A 24,047-nucleotide genomic window follows, 5' to 3' on the forward strand; every position below is an offset into this window, starting at 1 on the left:
TTCAGTGATGTTTGAGCAGGTAGACAGAAAAACCCTACCCTTCCCTGACACAGTACACAGAAGGATCTAGCAAAGTGGTAGACACCTGAGATTAAAGCCTGAAGAGGCTTTAACTGAGCAAGCGTGTAAATTTAGCTCTGAACAAAAAAGCATTCAGCAGAAGCAAGCTGAATAGTGGATCTCATATGCACATGGTTTCAGGAATCCCTTTGTTCCCCTGCTGTTTTGTATATCCCTCCAGCAACTGAGAAGCCATGCAGTAGAGTGAAAAAACAGGCACTTCAGATTCAGACAGGCTTTTGCTTAAATCTTCACTCTACAGCATCCCAACTGTATGAATCGGGGACAAGTTACTCAACCATGTGTGCCTTCAGCTTCCATATCTGTTTAATGAAGAAAGTAATATCGATACTCTGAATGCTGTTCTGAGAATTAAACTTAAAAATAAAATGCATAGTGTGGTGCTGAGCGGACAGCAGATGATGACTAAGATGACATTGAAGGCTGATGAAATTATTCTTGGGGTGACATTGAAACAGAACATCCACAGCCATCCAGATAAAGTAACACCACAATGTATGGACTACTGCACCTCCACATATTGTGCTTTTTTTGGTTGCATTCATATAGTGTGTTGCTCTTCAAATTTAGAGGCTTTAGGTAATTGATACCACATGAATAGAAAAACACTCAATTGGACTGACGTCATTCTCCCTGTATTATCAGTCACGTAATACTGCATTGCCTGAAAAAGATTATATGAAGGCTGAATGCAAAATTATATAATAGATTTTAAACGCACCTATACTAACAGTATAGTGTGTACATGTGTAATTAAGTTCAAAGAAAGTCTCTGCATTCCCTTGTTTCATTAGCATGGTTTCATCATGTAATACAGAATGCCATTTCACCCCCTGGCAGCTGCTTCCTAATGCTCTAAGTGTTGGAATGTTTGAAACTAGGGCTTTACATTTATTTCCTCTGCAAAACTCCCTCATATTTCATTTGTCTGAGTTGCAGATCAGTCACTAATTTCTTTTCTTCATTAACAAAATAATTAATACTTAATATTTGGTAATAGGACTTTCCAAATGACTATGTTTACTGAATGTTAATATATTTACTGTTCAGGAAAATAAAGCCTGCAAGAGAGCTAAGTCTTGTAATATAGGAAAATAAGCAATTAAAGTGAGGGTTTGTGAAAGCCAGAGACAATATTAGGGCAGAGATCAATTTGAATTGTTGGCCCTGTCAATATGAGCATTTTAACATCTAAAAATGTGATTAATTCTTTTCTAATAAACTTGACATTATTAAGATTATAAGTTATAGTCAAGGAGACTGCCATCCTGTTTGTCTTAATATTAAGCAATGATATTTGTTAAGGCTCCCAAAATGTCTTTTGTAATACAGGTTGTCAACATGTAAGAAACACATCACCAAAGCAAATAATATGTGGCTTCATGGCATTCAGTTAAAAATAATGGCAACAATTTACAACAATCACTTTCAAATCAATTTCGATGCAAATTATTTCTTCATTAAGTAGAAACAGAACATGAAAGTGAGGAACAATATGTATAATATACTACATTTTGTGTATAGAGGGTAAAAAAATAAAATCTGTGCCTCAGAAAGTCTAGAAAGTCATGTACACATCACTCACAAAGCCCAAACGGTGGTTATGTGTGGTCAGGAGTCAGATATGAGTAGATAAGGAGTGGGGCCAACAGCTTTAGGCATTTAAAATTTTTGTTTTGTTTTGGAACCATGCATATGTATTACCTATTTATGAAATAAGATTTTTAAAATATGCATTAATGACACTCCTTTGCACGGATGTTCATTTTCTCTGAACACTTCTTTACCTCAATTATACTTTTCTGGAAACTGGGCACCACTGATCCAGGTCAAAGAAAGAATGATATGTGAAATTAAATGAGATTTCCTGAAGTGTTTTTAATAATTGTAAAATTGATGTTATATTCATATTTTCTTCAGAGACTTTTTAGATACCTTCCAACCCATATTAAAGGCAATTTTTGAACTGTTCTTGGGTCAGCTTCATCCCAAAGCTGAAGAGATTGAGGAAGGATGCTTCTCCCAGATTGTAAATTATTGAGTAAAGAAATTGCTCATTTTAAGCACTTATGAAGGCTAGGGTTTCCAGTATAATAATACAAACAACATACCATAATCCCTTGCTAACTTTTCAAGCCTGCTCAGCAAGCATGTTTTGGTGAATGTGAATAGAAACATATCAAGCATGACTAAAAGGAAACAACAAAACCTTTTCAGTGTTTTTGAAAAAGAATACTGCTATACCTGTGTTTTATTATAAATAAACAGGTTCTGTCATATTTTATCTTCTTGCCAGCAAATGAAGGACATTCTTTCATAAAGCTTCTAAAATGTACATGAATATTTAATTAAATCATATTTCCTTGAGAAAATAAAGTTCATTCGCATTTATAGCAGACAGGTGTGAGGAGCTCATAATTGTCGTTAAGACCAGGGTAGCCAGTACCGGTTGCTTGTGGAACAAAACTCCTCAATTTTTAAAACTTTTTTTAAAAAATAAACATACAATCATAGGTGTTCATTTACTTTAAAAATTCTAAAGATGAAGAAAATTATTGTCTATATATTTAAGTCCTTGTATAAATTACAAAACTCAAGTTTATGTTACAGAGTCCCTTCCCCATAGGAAGCATAAAGCACTTTTGTGGTACCTTTCACCAGTAAATATTTGTATCACATTGAATTTGAGAAACCAAATAAAAGTCTATATTGCATCTTTAAGCCCCAAGAGAACATTCTTCTAAGCTGTCTCTTGTGATGAATGAGCTTCAAAAGTCATTTGATTGCCATGATTTAACTCAATCTCAAATAAAGATATATAAAAGTAATAACACGTATTGACTTCAGTAGAAATCTGAAACATCAGTGAACTGCAGACTCTTCTTGCTTGAGGTCAACAAACACCCTTTGGAAGACAACCAAGAGTAGTTTCAGACCAGAACAACAAAATAAAATTACAACAATAATAATAATAAAAATAACAATAATAAAATAAAAATAATAACAACCGACAATGAGGTAAACTCCCCTTTAAAAAGGCAAAATGTGTTGCCTGCACTGTCAGGAGAGAGTTCGATTGTACCTGACACCCAAATGTTTTTCTAACCAGAGTTCAGCCAGTTGCATGGTTGAGGCAAAAGTACTTGCCTTGGATCCTAAGCACATCTTATACTGCTTAGGGTCCAAGTTAGGATCACAATGAACTGGATGGAAAATATGCACCACTCCTACTTCTTGACTTCTGAAGGGCCTTAAGCCAGATAGAATGACTTTATTGTAGAGATCTACATCTTCTAGTCCCCAGCCTTGTATTGAGGTATCAAATCCACCTGCACCCAGAAGATCACTTTTGTAAATACAGGTGATTCCGTATCCATAGTCTCTCCAAAATCCAGTCTTTTTTGAGAATACAAAATAATCATCAGTGAGAGGATTTCCCCCATTTGCTACCTTTGGGTCATACTGGCTAAAGATGATGGGATAGTACACCTGTTGTCCCTGAATTGTATTGTCTCTACATCGTTGAAGAAAGTCTCCTCTGAAGATCAAGTCAACATCACAAAATAGCAGCAAAGTGTCATTGTCAAACTGGGCAGAAGCCATTTCAAGACCAAGACCTCTGGAAAACTCTCCCTTCATTGGGATCAGGGTCATTTCTGCTTTGGGGTACTTGTTCTGGTATCCTTTTATCAGCTCAATATGCTCACTGGAATCTTGGCCAGAATCCCTACTGAAAAGAATAATGACTAACTTTACATTCTGCTTTGGGATAAGACACATGTTTTCAAAATTCTCCATGAATCTCAAGAAAATGTCATATCTTCCAATGAGAGGGACAAGAATGTGTATTTTCTTTTCATTGTGCCCTCCCATTTCTTTGGCACCTTGAAAAGAAGATAATATCTTTAAAGAATTAGATATAAAGGAGAATGACTGAGTTTCACTGTTAATACTTTCCACAAGACTGTTGACATCTAGCTCTTCAGTTTCTCTGAAGAAAGGCTTGCTGAACAACTGCTGAAGATAGGCATGACGTCTCACTGGCACAGTCAATTTCCTTCCCTTGTGTCTTTTGTATAAAAGGAGTAAATCCAAAATGTACTCCACCCCGTGCATGGGGTTAACTCTGCGGTAGCCATACTGAATTTCCTTAAAGTCAATGAGCCGTCCTCTGCTCTTGGCATTCTCATTGATCATCTCCATCACCTGCAGGATGGTGTCATCCAGTGCTGTTCTTAAAATGCTACTGATGCTCTGTCGAGGAGGCTGGTTCTCAGCTGCTGAGTAAAGGAGCTTCCCTGTCAGGAACTCCCATTCTATCACTTCATTTCTCTCCCGAGGCTGAAAGTGGTTGAAAGAAGGTATTACTCCTAGCTGCTGGTCCTCTTTGCTCACTTCTGTGTTACTGAGCTTACTCATCAGGGCACTCTCCCTGTGGAGCTGAATGGTGCGGTAGCGAAGTTCAGAAATTTTGCGGCTGAGCATGTAATTATGCAGCCTGTATTGGTATGCAGGCTTTTTGTTGGGATGAAGTGTTATGGCTGCATGGATTTTGCTATTGTGAAGGTCTTGGATATAACCTTTCCGATTGTGTTCATAATTTTCATGGAACAGTTGTTGCATCTGAAAAGTGAAAAAAAAAAAAGGAGAAAACAGGATTAATTTCAAAAGAAAACCAGCAATAAACTAAAGCATCCAAATAAAAATATTTAATAAACTTTTGGTATTGTATTTCATAGTAAAAATGGTTTGTAATATTTATATTTTAAAAAAATTAAAATAGTTTTATTTGTAATTGGTAGATAAAATTATATATACTTATGTACCACATGTTTTGAAGTATATGTATATGTGTGTGTGTGTGTGTGTGTGTATAGTGGGATGATTAAATATATAATCATATATTTATATATTATATTATATATATCATATATATAGTGGGATGATTAAATCTAGCCAGTTTATTCATTACCTCACATGGTTATTATTGTGATAATAACATTCATCATCTATTTTTTAGCATCTTAAAGAATACAATATATTGTTATTAACTATAATCATCATGTCACACTAGATTGCTTGCATTTATTCCTCCTATCTAACTGAAATGCGGTATCATTTGACGAAATCTCCCCAACCCCTCTCCCCAAGTCAACCAGCCCCTGGTAACCAACATTCCACTCTCTAGTTCTATACAATCAACTTTTTGATTTCTATATATAAGTGAGAGCATAAATGTCAGGTTCATAGGCTTAAAGATTGCAAACAAACCTCCAGCTATGAATAAAACAAGAAATGACTATGTCCGTAACCCCATAACAGATTACAGAGAAGGAGAGGCACAGAATGGATGCTGCATGAGTCTTCCAAAATAAGCGATTCACCCTAAGGAGGAAAACCAGTGACCTGTTGTTTGGAATAACAATCTGAAGCTATTTGCCAGAGGCGTCTTAAATTTTATGTAGCATCCAAACATACCATTTTTATTGAGTAAGTTCTTGGTAAGATAAGGTGGAACAGAAACTACACTGATCTACACTTCTGATGTAAAGTATCATGTCCAAAGTAAAAATGCTTTACATCCTTATGAAACGAAAAGGCTTTCTGCTAGTCTAGAACAAATTCACTAGTTCAGGCAGAAACAAAAATTTAAAAAAATGTAGTTATGAGGACAAAATTCAAACTGCCAGCTGATTCTTCCTTCTCTGCCAGTCAATTAAGAAACCTCTTTTATACCCACTCAAGTTATTATGAATAAGAAAAAGAAGAAAAAAAGGTAGGATGAGGAAAAATAGTTGAAAAAGGAGAAAAAAGGCTAGCAGCAGCATTAGATGTCTGCAAATATTCTAATGAATAAGGAGAAAGAAATATTGCAAACTTAAGAATACTCGTCAGAAGCAGGTAAAAATCGTACACAAATTATAAAAAACAGCCTCTTCAAAAAAATAATTCAATTAATAGACAAATAAGCTTAAATAAGCTAAATAGCATACCGGTAGAGTAAGGAAAATGGGAGACAAAATAACATCATTGATAGACATACTGCAAGAAGCATGAGAAGGGATTTATGAAAAATGTAAGAAGAAGAGACTGGAAAAATTTAGCAAAGTAATAGAAATATAAAATAGAGCTTACAGTTTGGAGAAATGGTGGTCTTTTAAGTAATAAGTGCCAGGTCAGTTGGATATTCATACGAGGGAAAAAAGTAAAAACTGACCCCCTACATCCTACAATGGATGACCTGTTGATGTAAATATAAAAGTTTATTTTAGAAAAAAGCTTTTAAAAGTATCTAAAACTTACATGAAAATATCCACATAACTTTTGGGTAGGTGAAAATTTTGTAAATAGGGCATAAGACACTAACCATAAAAACAGAGTAATATATTGCATTATGTTAAAATTAACTTTGTTCCTCAAAAACCCCATTAAGAAAATAAGAAGGTCAATTACAGAGCAGGAAGAAAAAAATTTTAATAGATTATGTGAATAATAACTAATTCCCAGAATATATAATAAACTTGTACAAATAAGGATAAAAGGAAGGACAAACCTAGCAGAAAAATGGGAAAAAAAACTTGAATGCATAATTCACAAAAGGGTATGCAAATACTCAATAGACATATAAAAACATTCTCTACTTTATTCATCATCAAGATAAAGCAACTTAAAAGTACAATGGGATAATATGATGGATCCGCAAAGTGTCTAAAACTAAACAGATAGATAATACCATGCATTGTCAAGGCAGTGGAAGATTTGGAACTCTCATACACTGCTAGTGAGACTGTAACTTGGTTCCATCACTTGGAAAACCCATATTAACTAAAATGAACATACATATTCCCTACGACTCAGTAATTCTCTCAGATATAAGCCCAATAGAATACATACATATATATACATACACATACATATACACACACACCCCTAAATACATATAGAAGAATTTTCATAGCTGCATTACTTATATTCCCAAACTGAATATAACCTAACTTTACATCAAGAACAGAATAGATAAATGTAGTATATTCATGTAATGAAAAACAATACATTAATTAAATACTCGAAATATGACTTGCAACAACATGAATGAACCTCATGAACAAATGAAAGAAGCCATATAACAAAATAATACATTTTGTATGATCCCACTTATGTGAAATTCAGAAACAGGTGAAGCTAACCTATACTGTTTGCTCTTGGAAAAATGATCAACAATCAAGAAGAGGGAAGCTTCTGGAGTGCTGGTAATGTTCTTTTATTTATCCAGATGGCGGTCATGTGTGGGCATTTAACTTGTGAACATTCACTGAACTGCTGCTTAAGATGTATTTTTCTGCTATACTCCAATTAATGAAGAACTTTATTTTTAAAGTATGCATATATATGGACATAGAATTAGATATGCTTTTTTTTTTATGTGTATGTTCATAAATGTGTGTAGATATGTGGGCCTGGAGAGAGAGAAAGAGAGAGAGAAGAAGAAGAAATGAAGAAGGAAGGAAGAACAAAGAAAAAAAGGAAGAAGAAAGAAAAGAAGGAAGAAGGAAGAAGGGAGAAGGAGAGGAGAAGGGGAAGGGGAAGGAGGAGAAGGAGAAGAAGAAGAAAGAACAAGAAGAGGAAGAAAAAGGAGGAGGAAGAAGAGGAGGAGGAGGAGGAGGAGGAGGAGGAGGAGGAGGAGAAGTAGGAGGAGAAATCAGAAAGATTTTCCCAGAGAAGGTGACTTAAAAGGGAGATGACTAATACCACAGTAGATTCTTAATCTCCGCTATTTCTCCTGATCCATTTTCTCTATACTTGGACACATTTTTACTAATAAATAAGCACCATTTGACTTTGAAGAATATAACATTAGATACTTTGAGAAAGATTTTGGACTTGATTTAAGCTGCAGTAGTCTGGTTGCATCCATTTTTTTTTTTTTTGAAAACACATGACAACCTTTATATAAAATTTTGATCAAAGTTAAATCAAATTATCCATAATTTGCAGTGAGCTATATATCTCCATTTGCATAGTACTAATATTTGCTATCAAAAATTTCTTCAATATTTTACATTATCTAATTTCCCACAGATTTTTTTCTTCTATGTATGAAGGTAAAACAAATTCTGATATAATAGAGTACTAATTATACCATCTCTAAAAAGTATTGATTCTATGAAACTATTCTTTCTGAGGGAATGCTTTATATTACTAAGAAAAGGAGAAATGCTAGAATTAATTTTAAAAATTGCCCAGGAGTGAGCTGTTATTGCAGGCTTGTCCTGCTCCTTTAGTGATATTGAAGTGATATATCCTGCAGAATTTGATGAAAATGGCATTATGTTATAAAATAAATAATATCTTAGTATTGGAATGTCTAAATAACTTACATCATCATTTCTGCCCAATATGTCTATACGGTGCTTATCTTGTAAACATATTCCTTTGCATAAATATCATAAGTGAGAAAAGAAAGTGGTGAGAACAATCTTTAAGAGCAGCGCATTCATACATACTCCAGGTACTAATGATGAGAGCGTCCTGAATTTATGTTATTAGTCAGTAAGAATCATAGAACATATCCAAAATTTCAACTTTTACATGTAGGGATGCCCAATTTATACAGGTAAGGATAGAAAGAAGAATGTTTAAAAGCTTGGCTATCGAATCAGGGTATGGATTTGAATACTCGCTTCACCATTTCTAAGCCTCTTCCTGCAGTCTAAATCTCAGTCTCCTTTGCTGTAAAATGGGAAAATGTCAAATATTTAAATGGAGATTGAAGCACTATTCAATTTAAAAAAACTATATAAAGTGTTTAGCATTGTGTCTGGCAAATAGAAAGCACTCAGTAAATGACAGCTCTGTAAATAGCAGTATAAGGATGTGCCAATCTCCTTTTGAGATTATTCTTTTTAGCTCGGGGTCTTCAGAGAAAGAGATACACACCCTTTAGGTTACTTAATTCATCTTTGTTTATTCCTGGAAATGCATGGGAACAATTATAAATTGGGCCACATATTCTCAGTATTTCAATGCATCTAACATGCCATTTAGGTGCCTTACTATGAGAAAGACAAATTACTGGGGGGATTTCTGAAAACTACAGTTTATAGAAACAGTTATTCAACCAAGTATCTACTGAGAGTGATGAAAATAAAATTAAAAATAGAATGCTCATGATTTTTAGTTTTTACAGATCATGATACATTTTGAATGTAGCAAAATTGTTCTAAGAAAAGATGTAAAATTTATTTTTAAAAATATATTAATTTGCTTGAAATAATTCAGAACTTCTAATTTAAACTGGTTTCCTCTCCTTTAAAGAATTATCAGTTGATTTCATGGAGCCTCCAGAACATTACACTGCAAAGGAAAATCATTTCACAACAACAAAATCACAGCAGCAATGAACAGTAGTTTGTATCAACTAACCTCAGTGCTTCAAGTGTATCACCCATGATCTTACCCTCTGAGAAAGATTATCTGAAAGGCTCTAGGAAAATCTTCTATAGAAAACCTGACAGAAGAAGAATGAATACCAAGAGGTAGTTGTATGTTCAATTATGTACTCTTCTACCACATTAAATTTTCATCAGCCTCCTTAGAATTATTAATCATGAAAACATAGCAAAGTTAATTTCTGAAATGATCATAGCTATGTAAATGAGAAACTTTTTGTTTGTTTCTTGTTTTCTTGAGATGGGTTATGACTCTGTCACCCATACTGGAGTACAGTGGCCTGATCTCTGCTCACTGCAGTGCTCCTGGGCTCAAGCAATTCTCCCACCTCAGCCTTCTGAGTAGCTAGGACTACAGGGGCGTGCCACCATACCTGGCTCACTTTTAACTTTTTATTTATTTATTTAGAGATGGGGTCTCACTGTGTTGCTTAGGCTGGTCTTGGACTCCTTGGCTCAAGTGATCCTCCCACCTCAGTCTCCCAAGGTGCTGGGATTATAGGCGTGAGGCACTATGCCCAGTCTTAAATTAGAAACTTTATAATCTTAACAACAACAACAGCAACAAAAACCTACAACCACTTAGGAGCTGATTACCAACAGGCACAAGGTAACTTTTGGAGCAATGGAAAGTTTATAAAACTAGATTGTGGTAATGGTTGTGTAACTGTATACATTTACTAAATAGTAAAATGTATACATATAAAAAGAGAATTTTGTGGAATGTAAATTAAACATCGATGAAGCTATTTAGACAACATTAGGGAGTGCTTAAAATAAAATACAGCTAACTGTTGCTTGAAAAATGAAGAGATGGAATGATACTACATAGTCACCAAAATACATTTAGAATTTCCAAAGGCTTCTGAGATTAGGCAGGATCATTTGGAAACAGGTGGAAAAAAGTCGCTAAATTCATCAATGTCAGTGCCCATGGGGTTCAAGGGCAGTAGATCTCAGAAAGCACCAAGGAAATGCACTGCCTGAAAAGGTAGGGCCTAAAACTTACTCTATATTTACAACTCTAAGTTCAGGAACTCAGGTGAGCTGGGCAGGTAGAATAAACCCTAATGGCAACATTTTATTTCAGAGAAGTAGAAAAGACAGAGGTACAGAAAGAATTAAACAGTTAAACCCTGGTTTAATCTGAGGCAGCAGAGAAAATCAATGTCTTTTCTTTGTGGAAAACAGCAAGCCAAAAACTATAGGAACCACTCCTGCCAAAATAAATCTACGGTGAATAGCTTGTCCAGGAAAATGTATTTTTTCAGAGATGAATCATTTATCTAAAAAAGAAAAATAGTATAACACTGACACAAAGTTTCAATAAAAAAGATCAGATGAAAAACTACTACTACCTTTTCCCCCCAGAAAAAAAAAGTCATGAAATTGGGAAAAATATTAAGCAACTGTTTTTAAAAACATATGAAGCATTTGTCTCTATCTTCATAAACAACAAGGCAGAAACATAAGATATCAGGGATGTGATGATAAGATGAAATATCAGCACAAAGAACTAAGAAATAAAGAAATAATTAAAAAATAAACTATAACAGGCGTGAAAATAAATTCGGAATAAAAAAATAGGCACTGTGGATAGCTATTATTAAGGGATAGAAGAGTAGAAACTAGGAAAGCTAAAGAAAAGGAAATAGAAATAAAAAATTAATGACAGATGAGAGAGAAATCATACTGATAGGAGGGGTAGGCTAAGAAGAGCCAAAACCATACTTAGAGTGACTGAAAAAAAGAAAGACATATTTAAAGATACAGTTTAAGAAACTGTTATTGAAATAAAGGAGTATAGTATCTATATTAAATGGTCTCACTGTGTGCAGATGAAATTTACCTGGAATGTTCAAGAAAAGAAAAAAATCCTTTGGAAGGTCGATAAAAAGCTCAAGTCCACTTTTGAATAAAAATGGTAGATTGAACAGTAATTTCCACATTTACTATTTATTGAAATCCATGAGGACAGTAATTATTTAAAGGTATACACAAAAAGATAAAAAAAAAAGTGAAGAACACTATAATTGTGGAAGTTGACTGTACACAGATAAGTGGTAAGAGATTTAGCAAATTGGAGCAAACTAAATTGTAGACTTGCAAAAACCAAGAATAAACTTGAATTGAACCTAAAAACCCCTTACTGGAACCTCCATAAAGAGGAGTGAAAGTGGGTAGGATGAAAATGATCAGATTATGCAGCCAGACAACTGATACTCTCTGAGCAAAAAAAGAAACATTAACAATATTTATTTTCCATCATCTCTGAATTAAGAGATACCCTTGTCATAGTCGACAAAAACCAAGATACTTTTTCAGAGTTTCTCATCAGATTTGACATCTTATGGTCAGACTTGAGCAGATTATCAAGGATAGAAGCCATCTCTATAGAAATAGAGAATATTCAGGTAGAAGAAGACAAAAATATATATTGAATTACTATCATCAGAAAAGTGAGGGAAGATATTGAAATCATAAAACCAGACCACAGCTATATCTGTATTTATCCATGTTTATATATGTTTTATTAAATCTATCCACACATAATCACACATATGAAGTACACATCTAGAACAACCAAAACATAAAATGCACCAAATTAAAATATAACAAATTTTTAAATGGAAAAGAAGAGTTGGAAAATAAAGTTAATAAAATCTCCTAGAAAGTTAAGCAAAAAGAAATGGAAAATCTATAGAAAAAGTTTAAAGAATTACAGGATCAGTTCAGGAGATCAAATATGCAAATAACAGTATTTCTAGAATGAGTAAGCAGAGAAACAGAAAGGAAAAATTATCGACAAAATAATTCAAGAAAATTTCCATAAAATGCAACAGATAAAGGGCTCAAGTTTCCAAATTCAAAGGGCTTATTCTATAAAAGCTAAATCAGATAAAATTAGACCCGTAGGAAGCATACCACTGTGAAATTTTAGAGCCTTGAGGTAGAGAATATGTTAGATGCCTCGTGGAAGGACAGTGATAAAAGGCTCAAAAAAACAGTATGTCTATAGACTCCTCAATGAAAACTGGAAGTACAAAAAGTAATGGAATAGTCAATTTAAAATATGATGAAAACGGTTTCAAACCTAGAATTCTATAGCTAGCTAAACAAGATATCAATGAAGTGTTAGGAGGAAATAAGGTCATTGCTATACCTCAAAGAATTATCTCTCAAACAATGAGAACACATCGACACAGGGAGGGGAGCATCACACACTGCGGTCTGTGGGGGGCGGGGGGCTAGGGGAGGGATAGCAGGGGGTGGGGAGATTGGGGAGGGATAACATTAGGAGAAATATCTAAGGTAGGTGACAGGAGGATGGAGGCAGCAAACCATCATGGCATGTGTATACCTATGTATCAATCCTGCAAGATCTCCACATGTACTCCAGAACTTAAAGTATAATAAAAAATAATAATAAAAGAAAAAGAAACAGTCCGGGCGCGGTGGCTCAAGCCTGTAATCCCAGCACTTTGGGAGGCCGAGGTGGGTGGATCACGAGGTCAAGATATCGAGACCATCCTGGTCAACATGGTGAAACCCCGTCTCTATTAAAGATACAAAAAATTAGCAGGGCATGGTGGCGCGTGCCTGTAATCCCAGCTACTCAGGAGGCTGAGGCAGGAGAATTGCCTGAACCCAGGAGGCAGAGGTTGCGGTGAGCCGAGATCGCGCCATTGCACTCCAGCCAGGGTAACAAGAGTGAAACTCCGTCTCAAAAAAAAAAAAAAAAAAAAAGAAAAGAAAAGAAAAAGAAAACAAAAAAATAATTATCTCTCAAGCTCATTTCTCAGAGAACTATTAACAGATTTGTTATTACCAAGCAGAGAGAAAACCAAGAAAGAGAAGACATGGTGCAAACAGAAACATAAAGGGCAGCCAATACAGAATCCAGCAGCTCAGAAGGGAAAAGAAAGGGAGCGTTCAGAAAAGGAAATCGATAGAAAATCCAATGAATCCGGAGAAACAGTTAGTGAAGAAGCACAAGCAATTTATTAAGGATATGGTAATAAAAATACAGAATTTTAATTCAATATTTTAAAAAATCAAAATTATGTTTCAAAAATTATGAAAAAGTCAAAAGTTAGCATTTTGATCCCAACTCTGGATTTGCATTATAAATTCAAAGCATCACTTAACTTTTTAACAATATACACGTCTTCCACAAAAATTAGGTTAAACCAAATAATATCTCTGCACCATATAAATTTTGATAAGTATTATCCATAACTAAGAGACTTATGTTAGAATTTTTTCCCATATCTTCAGAAAGGGCTCCCCACATGATAAAGGAGGAGCTGTTACCTTTACTTGTTCTCACTTTAAGGGACCCAGGCACCTTTCCTAGAATCTCTTCTTGTCTCCAGCCAGGCCTCCTGTTTTCTCTTTCTTCCATCCTGTCAACACACTATTAACTCTGAATTTCATCACAAATGTTGCCACCTTTTCCAACTACGTGTAAAAAATTATATTCTATAAATAACTCAGAAATCCTCTAAGTGTATGTCTTAATTATCCCAGTCTCTTTCTGTCTTGTACTATAGGTGTTTGTCATTTCTCTCTGATGAGCCTATAAATATCCGGAAGGAAAGGAACAGGCCTTTTCCATTGGTATGTCTCATTATAATTCAGGGGAGCGCATGCGCATTGGGATTAAGTGCTTAGATTCTGGAGCCCGATGCCTGGGATGGAGCCAGCCTCTAAAACTTGATAAACGTGTGACCTTGGACAAATCCGTTAACATTTGTACCTCAGTTTAACTATTTGTAAAATGAGAAATACAATAGTATCTACCTCATAGGGTGGCTGCCAGTATTAAATTAGTATTAGTATTTGAAACATTTAGAAAACATTGTGGCATATTTGTAACTGCTATATAAGAATTAGTTATTATTATTGTAGTTGTTATCTTTATAGTTATTAAAATTTGCTTTTTATTATTACTAACGTAGGTATTGAATGAATGAGTACATGAGAATGGTCTTGATTAAATTTGCCTTAGAAAATGATTCAAATATGTTTACAGTAGCTATCATTTGACTTCAGATCATAATCTGAAAACTAAGAAACTAAACTGTCTCTGTTGAAATGAAAGAGAACTATGAGGCCATGCTATTATGGGTAAAGCTGTCTGTGAACATCTTTGGTCTCCCTATGAAGGAGAAAAGTCTCCTTCACTTATTTATTTAAAAAAGTTACTTTAATCTGATAAGAGTTATTTTGTTCTCATTATGCTACTACATTTTTTGTGTCTGTGAGGAAGAAAGTTTTTTTGTGCATGTGTGAAGAGAAAGGATCCTCTAACTTGGAAAAATCTGTTTGAATCTCTTCTTAGATAAGAGATTAAGGAGGATTTGGGAGAATGAGGCATTCTTTTCATAGGAAGTGAAGACTCCCAAAATTAGAAAAATTATGAAGGCATATAAGAAAATAAAAAATCTTTAAAGTAGTGTAAAATATAATGGTGAACCTATGAGTTCAGTAATTTGCTTTGCAAAATTTTAAACTCCTTTTATTTTCTATGATTTAGTTATGTAACTAGAGAGTCTTATTGTCCTTAATGCAAATGACCAATAATCTTTCTTTTATAAGACTAGTGAATATAAAAGTTCTAAGTGAAATAGTGAATTTTCAAATTAACAGAATTGTTTTCCCTCAATTATTGCCTGCAGATATTACCAGTAAGAGTCTTAAAATGTGCCCTACTTCTCTAGTAATAATGATACAATAAAAAACAGCCTGATTCTCAATATTAAATAAAAGAAATTATTTGGGGGAAAATGAGCATACATATGTCATTCTATAATTGTGAAAATAATGAAAACATGTTAAAGGGTGTATATAAGTTGATTAAATAGTTTAAAGCAATGATCTGGTATAAGAATAATAAGATATGCTCTTCTTTTTATAATGTATGCATATTTTTCATATAAATGAATAACATTTTGCTACTAAGATTTATAAAAACAATAACACCTTGGTAATAGATGCATTTGATCTATAAACTCTACTTTTTAAATTGACTATTCAACATGTGATAAAATTGCATGGAACTAAATCCATGTGTGTACATATGCACACAAACACACACACACAGAGTACATGCAAAACAGAAAATCTAAGATCAGTAGATTATATCCATGGCCTGGTTGTGATACTTGTAAATAGTTTTTCAAGATGTTATCAGGGAGAGATAAAAGACACATGGGTGTAAAAGACACATGGAATCTCTTGGTATTATTTGTTTAAAACTCTATGTGATTTGATGATTATTTCAAAACAAAAGGTTAAATTTTAAAAATATGATGCAAAAAATATAATATTTTCTCTTCCGTTTCTCTCTTTTTTGTTTTGAAGGAAATTCCTTCCCAAATATATTACTAACAGTGTTGAAAACTTATAGTCTAAGGGCTATGGATGTGATTTTTGTTGCTGCCTTTTTTCTTGGTGAGGCCAGTATTTTGAATAAATTTGAATTTGAAAATAATAAGCAAGCAGTGCATTTTCTTGTTATTTTCAGTCCCATCACCTTTCTCCACATTTGTTTTATAAATTTAAGTTGCCTGAAAACATTCTGTGTTTGTGACTATCCTTTTAAAGTAACTTTTTAAGAAATCTTAAAATTTCTTTTCCTTTTTAAATCCTCTCCCTTGCTACATATGGATGAAACTTGAGGATATTATACTAAATAAAATAAGCCAGTCACAAACAACCAAAATATTGTATGATTCCACACACTCGAGTCTGTTGTGGGGATGAGAAAGCCACAGGAGGGATAGCATTAGGAGACATACTTAATGTAGATGATGGGGTGATGGATGCAGCCAACCACTGTGGCACTTGTATACCTATGTAACAAACCTGCATGTTTTGCACAGGTACCTCAGAACTTTAAGTATAATAAAAAAAAAGAAAGAAAAGAAATAGAAAATGGGGGCATGGAGTTTCAGTTTTGCAAGACAAAAAAGTTCTAGAGATGTTTTGCATAACACATGAATATAGTTGACACTACTTAACAAGTTCTAGAGGTGTTTTACATAACACGTGAATATAGTTTACACTACTGAACTGTACACTTCAGGAAAGTTAAATGTGGCTGGGCACAATGGCTCATGCCTGTAATCCCAGCACTTCGGAAGCTGAGACAGGCAGATTGCTTGAGTCCAGAAGTTTGAGACCAGCCTGGGCAACATGGTGAAACCCCATCTCTAAAAAAAAAAAAGAAAGAAAGACAGAAAAATTAGCTGGGCATGGTAACACACGCCTGTAGTCCCAGCTACTTGGGAGGCTAAAGTGGGAGAATGGTTTGAGCCCGGGAGGTCAAGGCTGCGGTGAGCTGAGATGGCACCACTTCACTCCAGTCTGGGTGGGAGAGTGAGCCCCTGTCTCAACTGTCTCAAAAAATAAAAATAAAAATAAAGAGTTAAACAATAAACAATATTTTTCCTTTTTTTTATTTTCCACAACTCTCATCTTTTCCTAAAAGTGAATGCATATCACACTCTGGCCAATTAATATACTTTGTTATAAATTGTTCCCTCTGGATTAGCTTTATTTATGGGCTTTATTCATGGGCTTTATTCATTAGCTTTATTATTATTTTTTTTTAGAGATGGGGTTTCACCATGTTGCCCAGGCTGGTCTCAAACTTCTGGACTCAATCAAGATCTGTCTTGAAACAGGGAAAAAAATGGTTCCCTTTGACCATAGGCTCATGTTTTGCACACTATAATCCTAGGAAAAGAAAAGCAGACCACACCACCCAGACAGAGCAGAAAAGTGACACAAGAAAAACTGAGTGCTATTGAGAGCACTGAACACAGCACTGAGCTATGCCTAAGGCCAGAGCACACTCAGACTTTCTGGCTTCCTAGGGTATTGCTACTTTTTTATTACAGTTAGTTTAGCTGTGGTTCTGTCAATTGCACCACAAACCATTCTGTCAAAAATGACCTGATAAGCTAAGTTGCAATTTCAGTTCTGTCTAATGCTCTGTATGGTTTTGAAGGTTTGCCCTCTAATTAGTTCAATCTTGGTTGAAATCCAAGTAACAATCTGATCTGGGTGATCTCCACCATTAAAACTAACACATTTTCCTGTTTCATTTAATTTTTTAAAGCTATTTTAGTTTTTATAAATCCTGTCAGACAACACAGAAAATAGCTTGCAGATACCAACTCTTTTATGTGATAAAGATTTCTCAGCAAGATATATTCCATACAATTCAAAAATACTTTCAGATAACATGGAAAATAGCTCATAGATATTAACTCTCAGTCATTGACATAGATTTCTCAGCAGAGTATATTCTGCACACCTGATGTCTTAAACAAATACTAAAGAGATTAAAAATCATTAAGAAATCACTAAGTTCATCAGATTTGTTTATAATAGTATAATGATTCATAATCATGTTAGTTTAAATAAACCCTTGTGCCTTAATTAACACTACCCTTTTAGAACCAAAATATTACTCTAATAAGAAAAAAAATCTTATGTTAACTGAACTTAACTGCTCATCTATCTGCCTTATTTAGCCTGACATACATATATTCAGAGAGTGACCATATAGTTACTTCCTGAGATACAGTTAAGAAGATAACACTAGATGATTGTTAAAATCTTTATTTCTTTTTTCTTTTTTTTATTGCATTTTAGGTTTTGGGGTACATGTGAAGAACATGCAAGGTAGTTGCATAGGTACACATGTGGCAGTGTGATTTGCTGCCTTCTTCCCCTTCACCTATATCTGGCATTTCTCCAATGCTTTCTCTCCCCAACTCCCCACCCCCCGCTGTCATAATATTCCATGGTGTATATGTGCCACATTTTCCCTGTCCAGTCTAAAATCTACCCAGTTCTCTTCCTCTGTAGACTTTTAAAAAATTTTTTGGTTAACTTTCAAGGACGATTTAAAATTTATTTTTCCCTAAACATTTTAGGTACTCACTATTTACTGCAGAAAAGAGGTAAAGAAAAGAATATTAGGTTTACAAGTTGCCACTTTGCAAACATACATACACCCTTTGTTCATATAATGCCAATATAATGACTCCCTTCACTAGTGATTTCATTGCCTTCTAAATGATTAGTTCACAGCATAACTAACAATAGACAAAGGGAAAGAGGGAGGTTACCACTTCAAAACTAGACTTTCTTGACCTTTAAAAAACAAAATGTAAAGTAATAGCTACTTAAATGACTCATTAAGAAAAAAAAAACTTCATTAAAAACTGGGCAAAGGATATGAACAAACATTTCTCAAAAGAAAAAATACAAACAGCCAACAAACACATGAAACAATGCTCAACATCACTAATCAGAGAAATGCAAGTTAAAACTACAATGAGATATCATCTTACACCAGTCAGAATGGCTATTATTAAAAAGTCAAAAAAACAACATGTTGGCATGATTGCAGAGAAAATGGAATCCTGATACACTGTTGGTGGGAATGTAAATTAGTTCAACATCTGTGGATAACATTATGGACATTTCAAAACAGAACTACGATTATACTCAGCAATCCTACTACTGGGTGTCTATCCAAAGGAAAAGAAATAATTACATACAAAGGTATCTGCACCTGTATATTAATCACAGCATTATTAACGATAGCAAAGTCATGGAATCAATCTAAGTGTCCATCAACAGTTGACTGAATAAAGAAAATGTGGTATATATATATACCATGGAATACTATGCAATTATAAAAAAGAATGAAATCACATCCTTTGCAGTAACATTGGGTGTAGCTGGAGGCCATTATCCTAAACGAACTAACTCAGAAACAAGAAACCAAATATCACATGTTCTTTCTTATAAGTGGAACTAAACAATGGGTACACATGAGTATAAAGATGGAAATAATAGACACTAGGGACTCTAGAGTGAGGGAGCTGGAAATGGGGGAAGAGTTGAAAAATTACCTTTTAGATACAATATTCACTATTTGGGTAATGGGTTCACTAGAAGCCCAGTCTCAACCAGTCCACAACGTACCCATATAACAAATATGCACATGTACCTCTTGAATCTAAAATAAAATATTTTATTTAAAACTTTAAGAAATAAAAAGAAGATGGTAGTTGCTACAAAATTTCAGAAGACATCAACCCAGTTAATTAATGTATTGTATGCACGGAGGAAATGTAATGAGTATGTGATGTCACTGATCATGCATAAAATCATAACTCCCTTCCAGATAAAAAAGAGGAAATTACTTCTTTCTAATTCACAGGTTTCATTCTAGTTTTGAAAGCTTTCAAATCCCAAGTAGATTCTTATTTAACTAATGTACTAAAGCAAAAGCCAAAGGCTGTCTTGGATGTAATTACTATTTTGTTTTTGTCTTTCTGTGCTCCCCAAATTCAAGCAACCAGCTATTTAGCCTTGTGAAATACTTAACATAAGCTTATCTAATTCTGCATAAACACTGTATCATTCACTTATGTCAGAAAGCATAAAAATGGGTCAGATAATGAGTAGGACAAACTTATGATTTTTTTGTTTGAAGGATAACATATACCTCTGTGAGTATGAGCTTTGGCTACATGATAATTTCCAGTGACCATTATTAATACTTCTGTAGTAATCTTCAGGGCAATTTGGAATGGTGTATAAGGAGCTAAGATGTGACCACCTTCCAACAAATAGGAGGGCCATTGTGCAGTGTTCAGTGTTAATTTATTTTTGTGGAGTTTCTTGTGTCACTTGGTCTACATTCAGATATACTCAGAAACAGAAATTATATATCATATTTTCAAGATTTAAGAGTAAAACATTTATATTCATTATGTAGGAAATGGGCATCAGCTCTCAGTACATTGCAGAATAATAAGGTAGAGAAGGAGAACATAGTTCATTGCCATGTATACAGTCGATGCTTGAAGTTAGTGAAATTTAATTGACACAAATATTGAAACCATGAGAAAGATGACATACTATACTCTATGACAACATGGTCATTTCAGTAATTTTGCCTGAACAAATCTTTCTTGAGTCTATTCTCCCCAGGAGTTTAGTTCCTACTTGTGGCTATATTTATTCATTAATTTACAAGTATTTACTAAGTTTCTAAAATGCGTCAGTCACTGTAGATATAGAGACAACAACAAAAACGGCCTTGTCCTCATGGAGTTAACTATCTAGTGAAGGAGACAAGCACTAAATTCATAAACAGCAGTATAATTTTGGCCAGGCTCATTGTACTAATTACTCAATACTGTACTTGCTGCTTTACTTGACAGCATGCCTTTCTAGTTGACCAGCTCCTAGGGGATAGCCTAGGTCTAATATTTAACAAAATATTTAGAATTAGTTTTTAATAAATTAATATACACCCTCCCAAACTAGCTGATAACCAAAACAGGGAGCAAAATGTTTACTGGAGGAACTTTAACTGTCTAAAAGACAATTTTCAGCATTCTGCAGTATTTCCCAAGCTTTTAAATGTTTCTTTAAGTTAAAAAATAAAATGCAACTTAAGACTTCACACATCTGTGCTGCAAAAGATTTGGCACATATCTTAAAGCTTTTATATCTTATTTAAGTAGTGACTCACAGGCCAGTACTACTGTAGCATGACTGATGGGAGTCCTCCATCTCTTTACTATTTTTGTAATTGATGTAGTCATCCAAGCAGGGAGAAAGGGCAAGGACAGCCATCATCATTCGTGCTTTGTGCCACTGGGATGTAAAATGACTGTAGAAGTCTAAACTGATTCTAAGTCAGACGGCACTCCATCACATTAATAATTTCTGCACAAATAAATGAAGTGCTGCTGAGAGACCACAGTAAATGAGAATGACAGCAAAGCCCAATGAAGGCCTTTGCCAGCTGCATGGAGACAAGGTAGTCTTTCATTCAAGAAACAGGACAAAATTAGGGCTTCTGCAGGAAACTTTAAAGTGGTGTGGAGTTAGACCTGGGTTTTGAGGATTTTTCAATTACTTAAAGGAAAGAAAAAAAGAACCTCTTCAGCATATTCCTCTGTTATTCTATCAGTGTGTATGCATGTGTGTCTGTTCCAGGCCAAGATCCCCTCTCTAGAGCCACAGGCCTGGTTTTGAGATCTGCTCTTCCATTCCCAGTCTGACATAGGATTAAATTATACCCTCTGGGAAAATAAGAGCTCCTAGATTTTTGTATACATTATATGAAACATGCTTAAAGTAGTATCTGACATTGGGTAAATACTCAATAGGTGTTGCTATTGTTATTATTTAGTAAACTTTAAACAGTAAAATCTCTTGCACTCTAAAGCATATTTCAAAGGCATCCCTTCTGCACCTGAATATATAATTTATTAGTTTCCTAATGAGTTATCTTTAGTTCTACATAATATTTAAAAGTTTTATGATTGTATTATATATTACAAAGTAAAAAAGGACTTGTACTTTTAGTTCAGTTTCCAGATCAAGTAAAATCTAATATCCATCAGTGTGTGGCCAAGATGGCATTAACATTCCCCTCAGTTTGAATAAACTTAGGTTTCTTTCTGACTATAGATTCCAAATCTCCTTTTTCTTAGAGCATTTACCTTAGAAAACTTGCAGTCATACATTCTTTTCTGTCCTTTTGGATGTAAATCTTCCTGCTTCTTGCCTGATAGTTTTACAATTCAGAAATGTCTTTCTCAAGGTACTATTAGCTAACCCTTCAAAAATGTAGTCATCAAGAAAGACAGCCCTCCATCTCTCAGTTTCTCTGGGAGGGTAGAAGCCTAACTTTGATAAACACTAATTAGCAAACACAGAAGGCTCGATCATACAAGCCAACTTCCCCTCTAATGTCTTCCAGCACTTTTCCACTGCACTTAAAAACTCTCCAGGTAGTGATCACTTTACTTTGTGTATGTATACCAAAAAATCAGATGTATACCTTAAATTTAGACAAAAAGGAGAAAGGGAAAAAAAAGAAAAACTCTCCTTCCTTTTGTTTCAGTGGGAGTTAAGTCTCTCTCCCCTATTGTAGTAGTCTTGAATAAAGTCTTCCTTGCCTGTTTACCTCCACCTTTAGTAATTTTTTTTTCTGATGTGGATCATGGGCAAAACTTAATGAAGCATTGTGTTACAGTGCTTAGATCCCATGATCCACCTAAAACTCTTTCTCCATTAGCTTAAAAAAAGAAGAAAAGAAAAGAAAGGCTTAAATTAAGATCCTACTCCTTATGGTGCAATCAAGGAGATAAGTACTGTTTCCTTCCAGCTGATTTTATTAACATTAAAGTTTTATGATAAATTATGAAGATCCCTAGAGCTAAACATCCAATTAAAATAACATAAGCATGGCAGGATGTCTATTATAATATTTTTCTTAGGAAAAATATCCTAATTATAGTGCTGTAGACTTCTGCGTGGGCACAACACTGCTGTGGGAAAGGACGGGAATCACAGTGCTAATTAGCAGGTAGGTATTCCTAAGACAGTGCTAACAAAAATCAAGTAAAGCCTACTCTTAAAAGTCAAATTTTCTGGAAATGAAGATGCAATGACTTGAGTCACTTTGACCTAATTACATTTATATATCCTTACTGGAAACTAAGTATAACTTACCTTTCTTTCTTATGTATAAAGTTGTCACAACAAAAAGAATAATTTACATAATGGTAAAAAGTAAGATTAATAAAATAATTTCATGAGACTCAGTAAGTCTCCTAGTAACTCACTGTGACCATAATAGCTTTGGTAAAAAAGTAAAGAATGATTTGGGTTTTAAGTCTGCACAGTTATATTTTAACATGGTTCAAATGAAGTTTTTAAAATTTTCTCTCTGAACAGATAAAATAAAATGAATTAGTTTTAACTCTATAAAGCAGCATAAAATTCTAAGGCAAAAACTGTGGAGATTTGAGGAATAAAACTATAATTAGGAATAAAACTAAAATCAATGATCTAAATATCCACATTTTATAAAGAAGCAAAGCTAAACACTCCAAATCTCACTAGGTTTTGGATTTGTTTTCATGACTCTGTTTTCACTACTATTACTCCTAATATTAATGGACATTTATAATTTATTTTATATACTGTTTACAGAATTGTTTAAAACAGATCACTACAATCAAAATATTCACATGAATACCATGTCTAATTTTTTGTATATTGTATGGCTAATCTCAGGGCCATATTCATTGAGAAAATATTTCACAAAAAGGCAAATGACTCAGAATCATTATTTCATATAGGATTTATAGACCATTAGCCATTTACAAGGAAAAAGTAAATTTAGATCCATACCTACCTCATATCTTATACTAAATACGGTATATTCAAATACATATATATAGACCTGTATATGTATGTGTTCAGATGTATGTGTGCACATAAATATGTGCATGTATCTCAAATATATAAAAGATCTAAATCCTACTAGGACCCTCTCCTATAAGAAAAAAAAAAACCATAAAAGAATGGGAAAAGTATGTAAGTAAATATTTACCTTTTGTAAACATGGAGAAGTACTTTTAAAGCAAACACAAAATTATAAACAAAAAAATAAAAGAC

At 34.0% G+C, this 24,047-nt stretch overlaps 1 protein-coding gene across 1 annotated transcript in view; it reads right to left on the bottom strand.

Annotated features, from left to right (window-relative positions):
* Positions 1–694: 694 nt before the first annotated feature.
* Positions 695–24,047, bottom strand: part of CHSY3 (chondroitin sulfate synthase 3) — a 319,387-nt gene continuing 296,034 nt past the window's right edge. The window contains exon 3 of the mRNA XM_002744631.6: positions 695–4,704. Coding sequence (XP_002744677.4) covers positions 3,142–4,704 — 1,563 coding nt within the window. The 3' untranslated portion in view covers positions 695–3,141. The remainder of the gene's footprint in view (positions 4,705–24,047) is intronic.

The sequence above is a fragment of the Callithrix jacchus genome, chromosome 2 (assembly GCF_049354715.1).
Source record: "Callithrix jacchus isolate 240 chromosome 2, calJac240_pri, whole genome shotgun sequence".
Lineage (NCBI taxonomy): Eukaryota > Metazoa > Chordata > Mammalia > Primates > Cebidae > Callithrix > Callithrix jacchus.